The following is a 13,162-nucleotide window of genomic DNA, read 5'->3' as shown; positions in this document are numbered from 1 at the left end:
GTAGAAAAAAATTAACTTTACTCTACAACCTACATATCCTGATAGATAAAAGCATAGACTTATTATATACTGTCGCATAGATCACCTGACAACCCGAAAATGCGTGACCATTTTCGATCTGTCATGTGTGCGTGTGCTAGTGATGTATATTTTACTATCGATAGTATAGTATTTTGCTATCGACAGTATAGACCGTTCGAGTTATTTTACCTGAGTTTCTATAAGAAATAAATAATATGCAACTTTGACAGATTTGTATTTCAAATTAGGTATCATAAATTTTAATTGGCAAAAAAAGGTGACGATTGAAAAGTAGATACACATTTTCTTTTGGAATGGTTTTTCAATCGTTGAATATGTTATGACATGAGGTTCTTATAGGGGTAAATAATATACACATAACACATTATAATGTTACTTATTTATTACTCAGGTAAAATCTATCTGGTAAATCAGCCCTTACTTTGAAAGTAAACGTTGAAAGTAAACAACACACTAAACTAGTATATTATATTTTATTCTTATTATCATAATATTTTTTATTACAATTATTTTTAACCGACTTCCAAACAGGAGGAGTCTAGACGTTCGGTTGTGGATATATTTTTTATGTATGTTCAACGATTACTCCGCCGTTTATGAACCGATTTTCAATTTTTTTCTTTTGTTGTACATTGTATTGTTCCGCGTAGGTATCATGTTCACAAAAGTGGTGGTCTGGTGATGGAAACCATGAGAAATCAAGGTGACTCCTTGATATTCAAATGGGAACATATTATGGTCCCAGAAAACGTTCAAAATCTTTCGATTAATAAATTTAAAAAAGTAGTCAAAGAACGCTTTGTGCCAAAGCCAAAATGATTTCATAAACGATGGCACATCTTGGGAGTAGAATGCTGAATGACTGCTTGCAAGACTACTTCTACATGACTTATAATTATTGATATGTATCTATCTATGTTTACATTGTATAATTTTTAGTAACAGCATTGTAAATTTTATTTGAAAGATTTTTTTTCTCACTTTTTTAGTAAAAAGTGGGCCCCGTGCGAGTTTCTTACGCTGGTTCTTCTCGTCGGCTTAGTTCCCGAACCGGTGGTAGGCACCATGTATTCTGAAAATATGTTTTTATTTTAAATTTGTTCAGAAATAAAGCAATTTTGATTTTGATTTTTTAAAACACCAACTGTAAGTATAGAAAACCTTAAGGACAGCTAAAAAGAGTAAAATTATTATTTTTAAACAAAAAATTAAAACCGACTTCCAAGGTAATGACAATTGTAATATTGTACTTAAATTAACTAAAAATTATTAAATAATTCTTATACTGTACTCAGTATTAATTCTGTTCTCAATCTTCATTATTTTGCAATTGGTACCAACTTACCTAATCGCCAGTTCTCTGACAGAATAGGTATAAATGCAACTTATATACTTATAAACTAAAAAGCAATAATTGCTTATAATTGCTTATTTTTAATAATTGCTTCAGTAGCAAGTGCAACAGTATGTCAAACTTACTGGTACAATTAATAAAGTTGGGATAGCTCCTTCAACCAAAATAGTAATTATTCTACTTTTTCTTTAAAAAATTTCAGTAAAATGTTTGCTACATATTGTTGAATTTTTCTTGGGATTCCAACCAACACGCCCACTTAATTTCAGCCATTTTCCTCTTATTAGAGGATCTTGAGGAAATCTGTAAAACAAAATATGATTATGATATATAAATATAAAGATTCCTCTAGTTTTAGAGTCACTCTATATTATAGTAGTTATATTATATTAGCTATATTATACTATACTTTATTATATTAGTTAAAATAAGATATTATGTCCTTTTTAGTCCGGCCACACATTTTCCGAATTTCTGATCACAAAATTTCGGACGCCCCGCCCCGCTCCTACAAATTCTTTTAGTATGATGGGTCTACAACAAAGTGTATGAACAGAGTGCGTTCCGCCGGGCGTCCGAATTTTTCTGAACAGAAATTTCGATAAGCATATCGATAAATTTGATTCAAACACTAGCGTATATGTAAAAAAAAATATGAAAAATTATTCTTCAAAATTTGTGTAATATTACAACAATAGTACCTTTAGTTTCGCAAAATATGAAAGGGAGGATTATTATATTTTATTTGAAATAGAGAACTAAAGACAGAATATAGCAAAAATAAACACATCGTAGCAATTAGGACATGAAGATTAATTACCTGTGAAATGTATATTTTTCAGGATTATTCTTATGATTTACATTGCAAACACTTACAGGCACAGCACAAGTCACTACTTTTAAATATAATAATATTTATTAGTAATAACAAACAAATTGAACAATATATTGGAAATACCGAAAGGGCATAAAAACGACTGACGACTTTTGACGACCTGTCAAATAAAAGTGGTTGCAATTTTCATTAGACTGCCTCTCTCTTTTCATCTTGTTATAATTCCATAAAGGATTTTCTTCTCTCTCGCACTCTTTGTTGGTCTTTAGCATTATAGGTTAATGGATAAAAGTCATACTTTAATTTTGCCAAATTTTGAACTAATAAAAGCCGTGTTCGTTTCGTTTTTCAAATTTCAATGCACATTGCGCATGCGCAACGTTAAAAATTGGTGTCAGTGTGAGTGTCATGAGCCGTGTTCATTTCATTTTTTCGCAGTTTAGCAGTTGACTGTCAAAGTGTCATTAACATTAACATTTCAATAACATCCTAACAGTTCTGACAGAAATTGTTAGGATTTTATTGAACATGACACTCAATTATGAAGTTGACAGTCAGCTGCCAAACTGCGAAAAAATGAAACGAACACGGCTATGTCACAGTATAGCAATATGACATATCCCTACAGTAGTGAAACGAATGTACTTGCGCAGAGCAACGGAGGGGTACCCGCGGGGAAGCGGGCGGCGCGGGCCCGCGTACACAAACTCGCGGAGTTTGTGTACCTGCGCCCACAGGGGTGATGTTGGCGCATTGTCTACGAATTTTGTGTTGTAAAACGATAACTTATCTTATAAACAATGGGATATTATTATAAATGTTCAGTGTAAGGATGTAAATCTGATTCAAAAAACAAAAAGGATTTAAATTTTCATAAATATCGGCTCACAGTTTACAATAATATTGTGTTGGCCTTATCGGCATGTATTTGCATCTCTGTTTTATTGTTTACGTTGTAAGAAGTGTAACAAGGAGAGAAACAATATATAATACCCTGTTACATACTAATTAGTACCTACCTACCCATCCCCATACTCCCGAATATCTAAGTTGCAGCAGGCACGATAAAAACCTCCGATCCACTTCAAATCCGCTTTTAAGTTGCCCTTCTTACAAGTCATGTTCCGTCCACTCTTCTTTTAATATCCAGGCTATTCTTCTCTGGAACGCTCTTTCTCCGGAAATCAGGATCTCAAAAACCAGAGATACTTTTAAGTGCAGGGTATGTGAGTTTTACTTGAAACAGTTGGCAGACTCTTAGTTTTCATAATTTATGGCATAAATTAATATTTATAATATTTTTAGCATCATCATTTATCAACTATATATTATATTATAATATAGTTATTATATAATAATATATTACGTATGGTTATTGGTTTTATTTATATATAATTTTATGTGTGATAATATGTATAAAATATGTATAGTATAATATTATACAATATATATTTTATAAGCATAATATATATATTTTTTTCTGTCTTTTTCTCTTTCAACTCGACTGGCGCCTATAATACAAGTTTGTCCTTGTATCGCCCAAAGGTTGAATGGTAGATAATGCCATACGGCATTAAGTCCACCTTTGTACCTATATGTGCATAAAGTTTTTAAAATAAATAAATATGTAATTATTATAACACGCTGATTAAACAGATTAAATGATAACATTTGCATTACAAGCACAATATTTTATTTTTATTTTATTTCCCGTTTCGTGGCAACCCGTATCTGCTCGGTACCTGTCATCGGTGGCGGCATCGTGCGACGTCAAAGGAGTTTCGTTACTGTAGGGACTAATATTGCTATACTGTGGCTATGTTCTAAAATACCCATGGATAAAGTATTATAGTATAGATGTTGTCTAACGGTCGTTCCCAATATTGGATCTATCTCTGGTTTTGCCCTACTAGAGATAGGAATAGCTCACATTAGACATTAGAGCCTAATATAATATACTGTGTTAGTAATAAAACCAGTGTAAATATATTTGCGTTCTTTATTTTATAACCAATTTCAGATTTTCTGTTCACGTGCACAATTTTATCTAAACGTGTTCTGAACCACAGATTACAACGTGACTTAAAACCAAAAAGTTGCCATACACAACAGAGCCATATAATTTATGTCAATTATGAGCTATTCCTATCTCTAGTAGGGTAAAACCAGAGATAGATCAAATATTGGGAACGGCCGTTAGCCCGTCATCGTGTGGCCATTTTGTGCTTATTTTCATACAAGTAGTGTGCGCAATGTTGTCACTTGTCACATCTACCAACTTTATGGTAGATCTACCTATTTCACCTCTCTTCTACCTATCTACCAACTTCGGTATCAAATCTACCTATTTTTTTTTTTAATGAAATAAGGGGGCAAACGAGCAAACGGGTCACCTGATGGAAAGCAACTTCCGTCGCCCATGGACACTCGCAGCATCAGAAGAGCTGCAAGTGCGTTGCCGACCTTTTAAGAGGGAATAGGGTAATAGGGGAGGGTAGGGAAGGGAAGGGAAGGGAATAGTTGAGGGTAGGGAAGGGAATAGGGTAGGGGTTAGGGGATTGGGCCTCCGGTAAACTCTCGGCGAAACACAGCGCAAGCGCTGTTTCACGCCGGTTTTCTGTGAGAACGTGGTATTTATCCGGTCGAGCCGGCCCATTCGTGCCGAAGCATGGCTCTCCCACGTATACATTCTTTTTCAACATATCATTGTTCCCGTACAATTTACAAATAATAAACGTTACAGGCTACTCAGATATCATTTTGGATTATTGAGTCGTCTTGGTACAACAGTTGCTTCAGCGCTACTACACGAACTGCAGCTGTTCTGAGCCGTTCACTCACTTTCGAAACGCAGATTAGTCTGTGAACGGTCCGAAACATTACAAGAGTGGTGACAACAAAACATTTGTTTTTTTCGCGAACCGGAACGTTTAAAAGACTGCGGGGCTAAAATGGTCGCTTTGAAGACTCATGATATGAATCATAATATGATTCATTTTTCTAAAATCGCAAAATGCAACTCTGCTTGCAATTCATTTCTGTATTTTTGTACTGATTTGACATTTGTCAGTTTGACAGTTTTGACAATTCATTTGCTGAATTGATTGAGAGGAATTGCTAAATGTGACCATTTTAGCCCCGCTGATCCTGAGCCCGAAGACTTTTAGAAACATGTTGCAATACTAAAAAAATGAGACCCCCAATGTTTCCCCTGCTTTGTGGATTTATGAGACAAGTACTTGCACTTCCACATACCAGTGTAAATGTTGAGAGACTATTCTCCTCTATTGTCAACAATTTAAAGACATGTCAGAGAAATTGACTCAGCAGTCAGCACTGAGTACTGACCCATTTGTGATTGGAAGGTTTGCTTCATACGAAGAGGTTAATTTCAAAGAGCGAAGAGCCGAGTGCTGAACATTTAAAATTATTCAATAAAAATATGTATAAACACTATCAATAAAACTTTCTCTAAAAAAATTACTAATATGAGGGTGGTAGATCTACCAACTTTTGGTTCTAACATCTACCTAATTCTACCAATTTTTGGCATGACGTCTACTGATTTTCTAAAATTTGGTGTGGCAACACTGAGTGTGCGTTTAATTTCTTGAATATTTCTATTTGTCGATTACTCCGAAGCACATTATGATACAGGAAAGAAAGTCAATTAGTTTATGATATCGATTAACTATAGTTCATGTGATGAGAATCCGTAAACACACGTAAAAAGCTATGCCATTTTTATAGCAAAATTATTAATTGATGTGACATTTTTAGCACTAATGCCTTATATAGCACGAAAAAGGTATAAATAAACTTATAAATTATCATTTTAGCTTACAAAAATACCGATTGAAAAGCCCAAAAAACGTTGTTCAAAACTTACGTATATTTAATGTTAAATCCATGTGTTTGAGGCATTCTTTGACCATTCTTATGTTTTATTATTTAGTAGAACGTAGGTGGAACCACCAAACTCAACAATATCTAGCATTACATGTTCACCAAAAACCTTTACTAACACTTTTATTACATGAAATATGCAGACCGACTCCTTTGTTATGTCCTAGTAAGTAGGACGTAAAATTACATGCTTTTGACGCTTAAACAACGATATAAGGCTCCTCCAGTCGCCAGTCTATAGTGGGATATATCCATAGTCACGAATAAATTAAAAAAAAACCTCTTATCTGTGGTTGGTTCGAGGTTGTCATGTCAAAAAAAAAATTTCACTTGTCAAATTCAGGATTTGAGTTGGAATTATTGGAATTTGGATTTTGGACAAGTGGACGTATAATTATTTTGCGCTCGGTGCTAGTGGCTACACATGGAGGACAGTGAATTGTAAAATAAACGAAAAACAGTGACTAGTTTCCCTGGATTTCATAATTTGTAAATGAAATATATTTTTTGAAATGTTTTCAAATATTCCCAGATCGTTGATGTAAGTAGCTGTTCGTTTATTTTTGGAGTTTACATAACACGACACCTGTATTTTGTCGCATTTGTATACACAATTATTCAAGCTTTTAAAGCAGTATTTATTGCCAATACAATGATCAATAAAATTGTCAATAAGAGTCCGGCGGGGTAAAGAACCAAAATTATATAAAGCAATAATGACCTGCAATTCTGTATTGATTAATTACTTTCTTATTACCTACTATATTTTCTATTTGTTCAAGGGCTAATTATTTTGTTTTAATTTAAAATCTCAACTCGTAATTCAATGTTGAACTATTTGTCTACATATTCTTAAATTCTTTGCACATGTTCAGATAGGTATCATTAAAGGACATTAAAATAACATTCAATATCGGCGCGCCTTGTAGGCCGCAGTGGCGGTTACGACGCTCGCCGCGTTCTTGATAGGGCGAAAATGTATGAAGAAAGAGAGTGTTTCTTATAAATGGAAATGTTATTTATTTTTATACAAAATATTTAGCTATTCGTACAGGGGACTAAATAAGCAACTTTTTTTTTGTATATTTATTCTCCTTAGTTCAGTGTATTATATTCTGGTAAGGTCAATGTGTTGAAGTCCGGCCATACTTTTCTAAAATTAAAGTTGAACATAATTTATTGACTTGAGATTCGCATTTTAAAGTAACTTGTGTCATCGGAAATTATAGGCTATATATTAATTAGACCTGTAATGATCTAAAAATAATCTTAGTTGCGGTATTTTTTAACTTACGTGGTATTTTTTAAAAACTCGGTGTGTAGACGGACTGCCCTAACTTGTGAAGTAAAATGCATGGCAACGGTTTCTAGCAAAGCCGCAAAACGGCCATTAAAATAAGTGTTTAAGGTGTTGGTAATAAGGTTCGCGTTCCAGAGAAAATTAATTTTGTATCATTTTAAGGCAAGTCCGGCATATCATAAGTCTAAGTGGTTGCAAACATTTTCATTAAAATTGTAGTGAATTTTTTGAAAAATTAAACACTAAGTATAAACATAAATGTTTATTACAAAAAATATATATCCATAGCCGAACATATAACCTCCTCGTTTTTTGGAAGTTGGTTAGTGTCAGTAAAATCTACAACTTAGATATGACATTTTTCAACATACTCCCCTATTTAATTTTGATTTGATTATTGTTATTGATATGTCTACTTAGTACCTATTTTTTTATTCCGTAATATTAATATTTTATGTGAAAAATCAAGGTGTGTCAGGGGACCGCTAATGTTGATCAACATTAGCGGTCCCCTGAACCACCTTGACAACAATAGTTATAGACTAAAATATTACTTTACACAAGTTAGGAATTATTTGAACTTAAAGGCAGTAAATATTATTTAATTACTTTTTAAAGTTGTTTGTTTTAATCTCTCAATTTAATTTTATTTTATACTTTTTAAACTTGTGTTGGTTATAGTGCAGAATAATTCCTATCAACAGAATCATATTCTCATGATTACCATCTATCAATGTCCTTTTCAATTGCAATTTATTTCATTTGCAATAATTCACATGTAACCCCAAATGGCCTGAAATCAAAGCGGAGCTACTACCAGGGCAACGGTCTTTCGACCGTCATGACATAATTTCACGTGTATTTTATTTAAAGATGAAGAAATTCATCAAATTATTTGTGAAAGAACAGATATTCGGTAAAGTAAAATGTTATATGGCAAGTGTGGAGTGGCAAAAACGGGGTTTACCTCATTGTCATTTGCTGTTCTGGCTAGAAACTAAAATACAACCAGATGAGATAGACAGTGTCATAGTTGCGGAGCTACCCGATCAACAAATTGATCCGGTACTACAAGACATTATAACTAAAAATATGGTACATGGACCCTGCGGAGAACATAATTTAGCTGCATCATGCATGAAGAACGGTGTCTGCACAAAAAATACCCTCGCCGTTTCATGAACGATACCCAGACCGGAGAGGATGGGTATCCAGTTTATCGTAGGCGCGATACAGAAAATGGCGGTCGGAGCAATACGCTTCAAATCAGGGGCAAAATGGTGACAGTAGATAATAGGTGGATTGTTCCATACTCCCCGCTACTATGTAAGACTTTAATGCTCATATAAACGTGGAGTATTGCCACTCTGTCCAAGCCATTAAATACATTTGTAAGTATATAAATAAAGGTTCAGATCAGGCAAAAAATTATTTAAATGGCAGGTACATAAGCACATCTGAAGCTATCTGGCGCTTATTTGAATTTCCCATTCACGACCGGCATCCTACTGTAGTGCATTTGGCCGTTCATCTAGAGAACGGTCAAAGGGTGTTTTTTACACCAGGGACTGCTCATCAAGTTGTCCAAAACCCACGCAATACCACATTATTGGCATTTTTTTGCTCTCTGTAATGAAGATGAATTCGCGAAAACTCTTCTGTATCATGAAGTCCCGCAATACTATACATGGGCAAATAATAAATTCACTAGAAGGAGGCGTGGTGAAGATGTAGTTGGACATCCGGGGATAAAAAAAGATGCCGCTTTAGGTAGAGTCTATGGGATATATCCATCCCAATCAGAGTGTTTTTATCTTACGATTCTACTGCACCACGTACGCGGTCCGACCTCATTTGCATACCTTAAAACTGTAAACGGTATGGTCAAAGAGACGTATCAAGCAGCTAGCCGTGACCGAGGTTTACTCGAAAACGATGACCATTGGGGTAACACTTTAAGTGAAGCTTCATTATCACATTGTCCAAAATCACTAAGGGAGTTGTTCGTAGTCATACTTTTATTTTGTCAACCATCGGAACCATTGAAGTTATGGGATACTTTCAAAGATCAGTTCTGTGAAGATATTAGACATCGTATCAGACAACAAAATCAGGATAGCACTTTACCCTTCACTGAAGTCATTTATAATGAAGGGTTGATTAATTGAAATAGAAAACAAGCTTCTAGAATGAAACGACAAAAATTTAAGTGATTTTGGATTACCTTCTCCCGTTCGTAACCAGAATAATAATATTATTGACTCAATGGTACAACAGTACAACAAAAATAATCTAGCAGCGTTTGTTAATGACAATGTACCAAAATTAGTACCAGATCAAAGACATGGCATGGCAGCGTGAATAATAACATGGGGAGATTATTTTTTTTGGACGCACCAGGAGGCACCGGAAAGACTTTGGATGAGTCTCTAGGCCAAATAGTCCACAGTTTAGATATTCTGATTGATGCTATATATCCTGACATCGAAAATATACATCAAAATGATTTTCGCTGGCTGTGTTGTAGGGCAATAGTTTCTCCCAGAAATGAAACAGTCAACGAAATAAACAATTTAAGTATGCAAAAAGTACCGAGTGAAGTTAAGTGCTATAAATCCATAGATACCGTCACTAACATCGAGGACGCAGTGCACTACCCCCAGGAATTTTTAAATTCTCTGAACCCTAATGGGCTACCACCTCATGAACTGTCGTTAAAAGTTGGCACGCCTATAATGCTTCTCAGAAATTTAAGCCCCCCCAACATGTGTAATGGCACGAGACTCCTTATAAAGGATCTAAAAGATAATTTAATAGTAGCGAAGATCATGACCGGCCCTGCAGCTGTGGTGAATTCGCTCATATACCAAGAATACCAATGATCCCTACTGATTTGCCTATACCCTTTAAAAGGCTCCAATTTCCTGTAAAAAATTCTTTTGCACTAACGATAAATAAATCCCAGGGCCAAACATTCAAATTAGTAGAAATAGATTAACTAGAAATAATGTTTTACGCATGGGCAACTTTACGTTGCTCTGTCACGAGTCGGGGCTCCCGACCATCAGTATATTTTGTCACCTGAAAATAACTTAACGACAAATGTTGTTTATAGAGAAGCTCTACAATAATCACTTTAGAGTTATCTATCCTAAAACAACGGGTTGCACTCCGTGAAAGTGAAAACTTATTATTAATCACATTTAAACATTCTCATTATTAACGACTTTAACATCCACAGAAAGACAATCTGTGCAGCCTGCGGAAAATAACTGCGTCGTCGACGTTTCTGTGAATTGACCTGAGAATCATTTTGCTGACCGAGTCTTTCCTGGGTAGGCTTTTTGCAGCCGTAACCGACATCCACGCGGGCGGAGCCGCGGGCGGCCGCTATTTAAAAATAAATTATACAAAAGTAATTAGGGTTGTGTCCGGATAAAGCCGGACACAGTCAGGCTTTTTGGTTGCGTTTCCGGCCTGCAACCCTACAAAAGTTGGTGCCAGTGACACTCATAATTACTGACTTTTCTGCGTCTGAGTGTGTAGCTGGGATTGTGACAGTCACAGGACTGGCGCACTTCAGCTACAAAAGGTGCTTCAGGGCTATGGCCGGGCGCGCACTAGCGGTCAAGCCGCAGCGGCCAGGCCACGGCGGCCATCGAGATAGATACCTTAGTATGAAACCGCCATAGACCGCGCGCACCTGGCCGCACGGCGGCCAGCGGCCACACATGGGCCACACCATACTTTCGATGGCCGCTGCGACCTGGCCGCTAGTGCGCGCCCGGGCTAAATATTACATAATATAAATGTCATAAGAATGACTTACTTACGTCTATAAATTAAACACTAGCTATTTGACCGAGCTTCGCTCGGTATTCGATGAAAATGACATTTTCTAAAAATGTTTTCTAGCTAGATCGATTTATCGCCCCGAAACCCTCTTAATTATCCTGAGCAAATTTCTCTCTATTCTAATTTCTAAAAAAGATTTTGATAAACATTAGCATAGTAAAAGGCTGGCAATGCACCTTTAACTCTTCTGATGTTGTGAGTGTCCATGAGCGACAGCGTAGTTTTATTCGAACTGTAAAGGATAGCTTCTTTAAAAAACATACTAACGTATGGTGTGAAAATCGCTAATGAATCATTAATTTGTATGCTCTCGTCACAACATGACGCTACTGCCTAGTGAATAGTGACCGAATCGTGCGAGTCTAATAACACGTAACATACACATCACATTCGCGGATTTTGAAGGGTATGGGGATTTCTCGTGTTAGCTGCTCCAATAAGTGGTTTACGTACACGTATTTTGTGTTGTCTGCTGGAAAATTCTGGTTAAATGGCCATAAAACGCCTCCCAGATCCAGCTTTGAGTTTGGCTTTTGAGTCTTGACTGAATGAAGTCTTTTTCTTCATTCAGTCAAGACTCAAGAGCGTTTGGTTAGGATTTTTTTTTATTTAATTTGGGGCCGTGTATGGGCTCTGCGCCCATATCCTTTTTTTGCTATCTTTGTATTTTATTTATTTTATTTTATTAAATAAGGGGGCAAACGAGCAAACGGGTCACCTTATGGTAAGCATCCACCACCCACTACCGTCGCCCATGGACACTTGCAACATCAGAAGAGCTGCCGGTGCGTTGCCGGCCTTTTAAGAGGGAATACGCTCTTTTCTTGAAGGTTTGCAATTTGCAGTTTGCGTTTGCCTATACGATCCGGAAATACTGCTTGTGACAGTTCGTTCCAGAGATTTACAGTGCGCGGCAGAAAGTTGCGCGAAAAACGCACTGTGGAAGACTGCCACTCATCAAGGTGATGAGGATGGTATGTTTTTCGCGTGGGACGATGGCGAAAATTTGCAGGTGCAATGATTCCGAACAATTCCTCAGAGCACTCCCCGTGATACAACCGATAGAGGATTGTATTGTTTTTCGCACCAAGGATAATTGTATTGTTTAAAATATTAAACAATACAACATAAACTTTGTATCTTTTTATAATATACAATACTTATATAAGTAATACCTAATAAGAGTAATAAGTAATAACAAAAAACTACTATTATAAAGAGGAAAGATTTGATTGTTTGTTTGTCTTGAATAGGCTCCGAAACTACTGGACCGATTTGAAAGATTCTTTTACCAATCCTACATTAATTTTGCTGAACATAGGCTAAATTTTATTGTGGAAAAAAATAGGGTTCCGTAAGATATTTGGGATTTTTGGACGCAAGGTGTAAAAAATCGACCAGAAATGTTACTTTTTTTGCGTACGCTGCCTAAACTATAAAAGATAGAACTATAAAATGTTCTAAGTAATTGTAGATCTTTTAAATATCTACAAAAAAGTCCGCGACACACTATACCTATGTTGAGTGAGGCACAATAACCATTTTTTTATTAAAAAATCTTGAAATGTTTTGGACTACATTTAAATGCCTTTATTTTACTCATGGCATTAATTCTTATCAAAATAAATTATTTAACAATCAATGTCCACCCGTGCGAAGCCGGGGCGGGCCGCTAGTGTTTTATAAATTACATAATAATTATAATGTTTTGAACGGTGTGGTTACGGTGTGGCGGCCAGTAGATCCGACATTTTTGGATTTCCTAAGATATTATGCTGCTCCACCCTTTGCCTTTAGATGTTGTGACATTGGCTTGGTGGAGAGGGGTGACTCAAGCTGGGTGGACTTTCTAGGGTGTTGAAGACATATC

The 13,162-nt window shown here is 35.8% G+C and overlaps 1 protein-coding gene across 2 annotated transcripts in view; it reads left to right on the top strand.

The window, feature by feature from the left end:
• The first annotated feature begins 6,491 nt into the window (after positions 1-6,491).
• The window catches only part of LOC121740364 (NADP-dependent malic enzyme), a 34,019-nt gene continuing 27,348 nt past the window's right edge, over positions 6,492-13,162 (top strand). For both annotated transcript variants that reach the window (XM_042133038.1, XM_042133037.1), the window contains exon 1: positions 6,492-6,678. In XM_042133038.1, coding sequence (XP_041988972.1) covers positions 6,650-6,678 — 29 coding nt within the window. In that variant the 5' untranslated portion in view covers positions 6,492-6,649. The remainder of the gene's footprint in view (positions 6,679-13,162) is intronic.

Source organism: Aricia agestis, chromosome 3, assembly GCF_905147365.1.
Source record: "Aricia agestis chromosome 3, ilAriAges1.1, whole genome shotgun sequence".
Lineage (NCBI taxonomy): Eukaryota > Metazoa > Arthropoda > Insecta > Lepidoptera > Lycaenidae > Aricia > Aricia agestis.
This window is presented reverse-complemented; position numbering and strand designations above follow the sequence as displayed.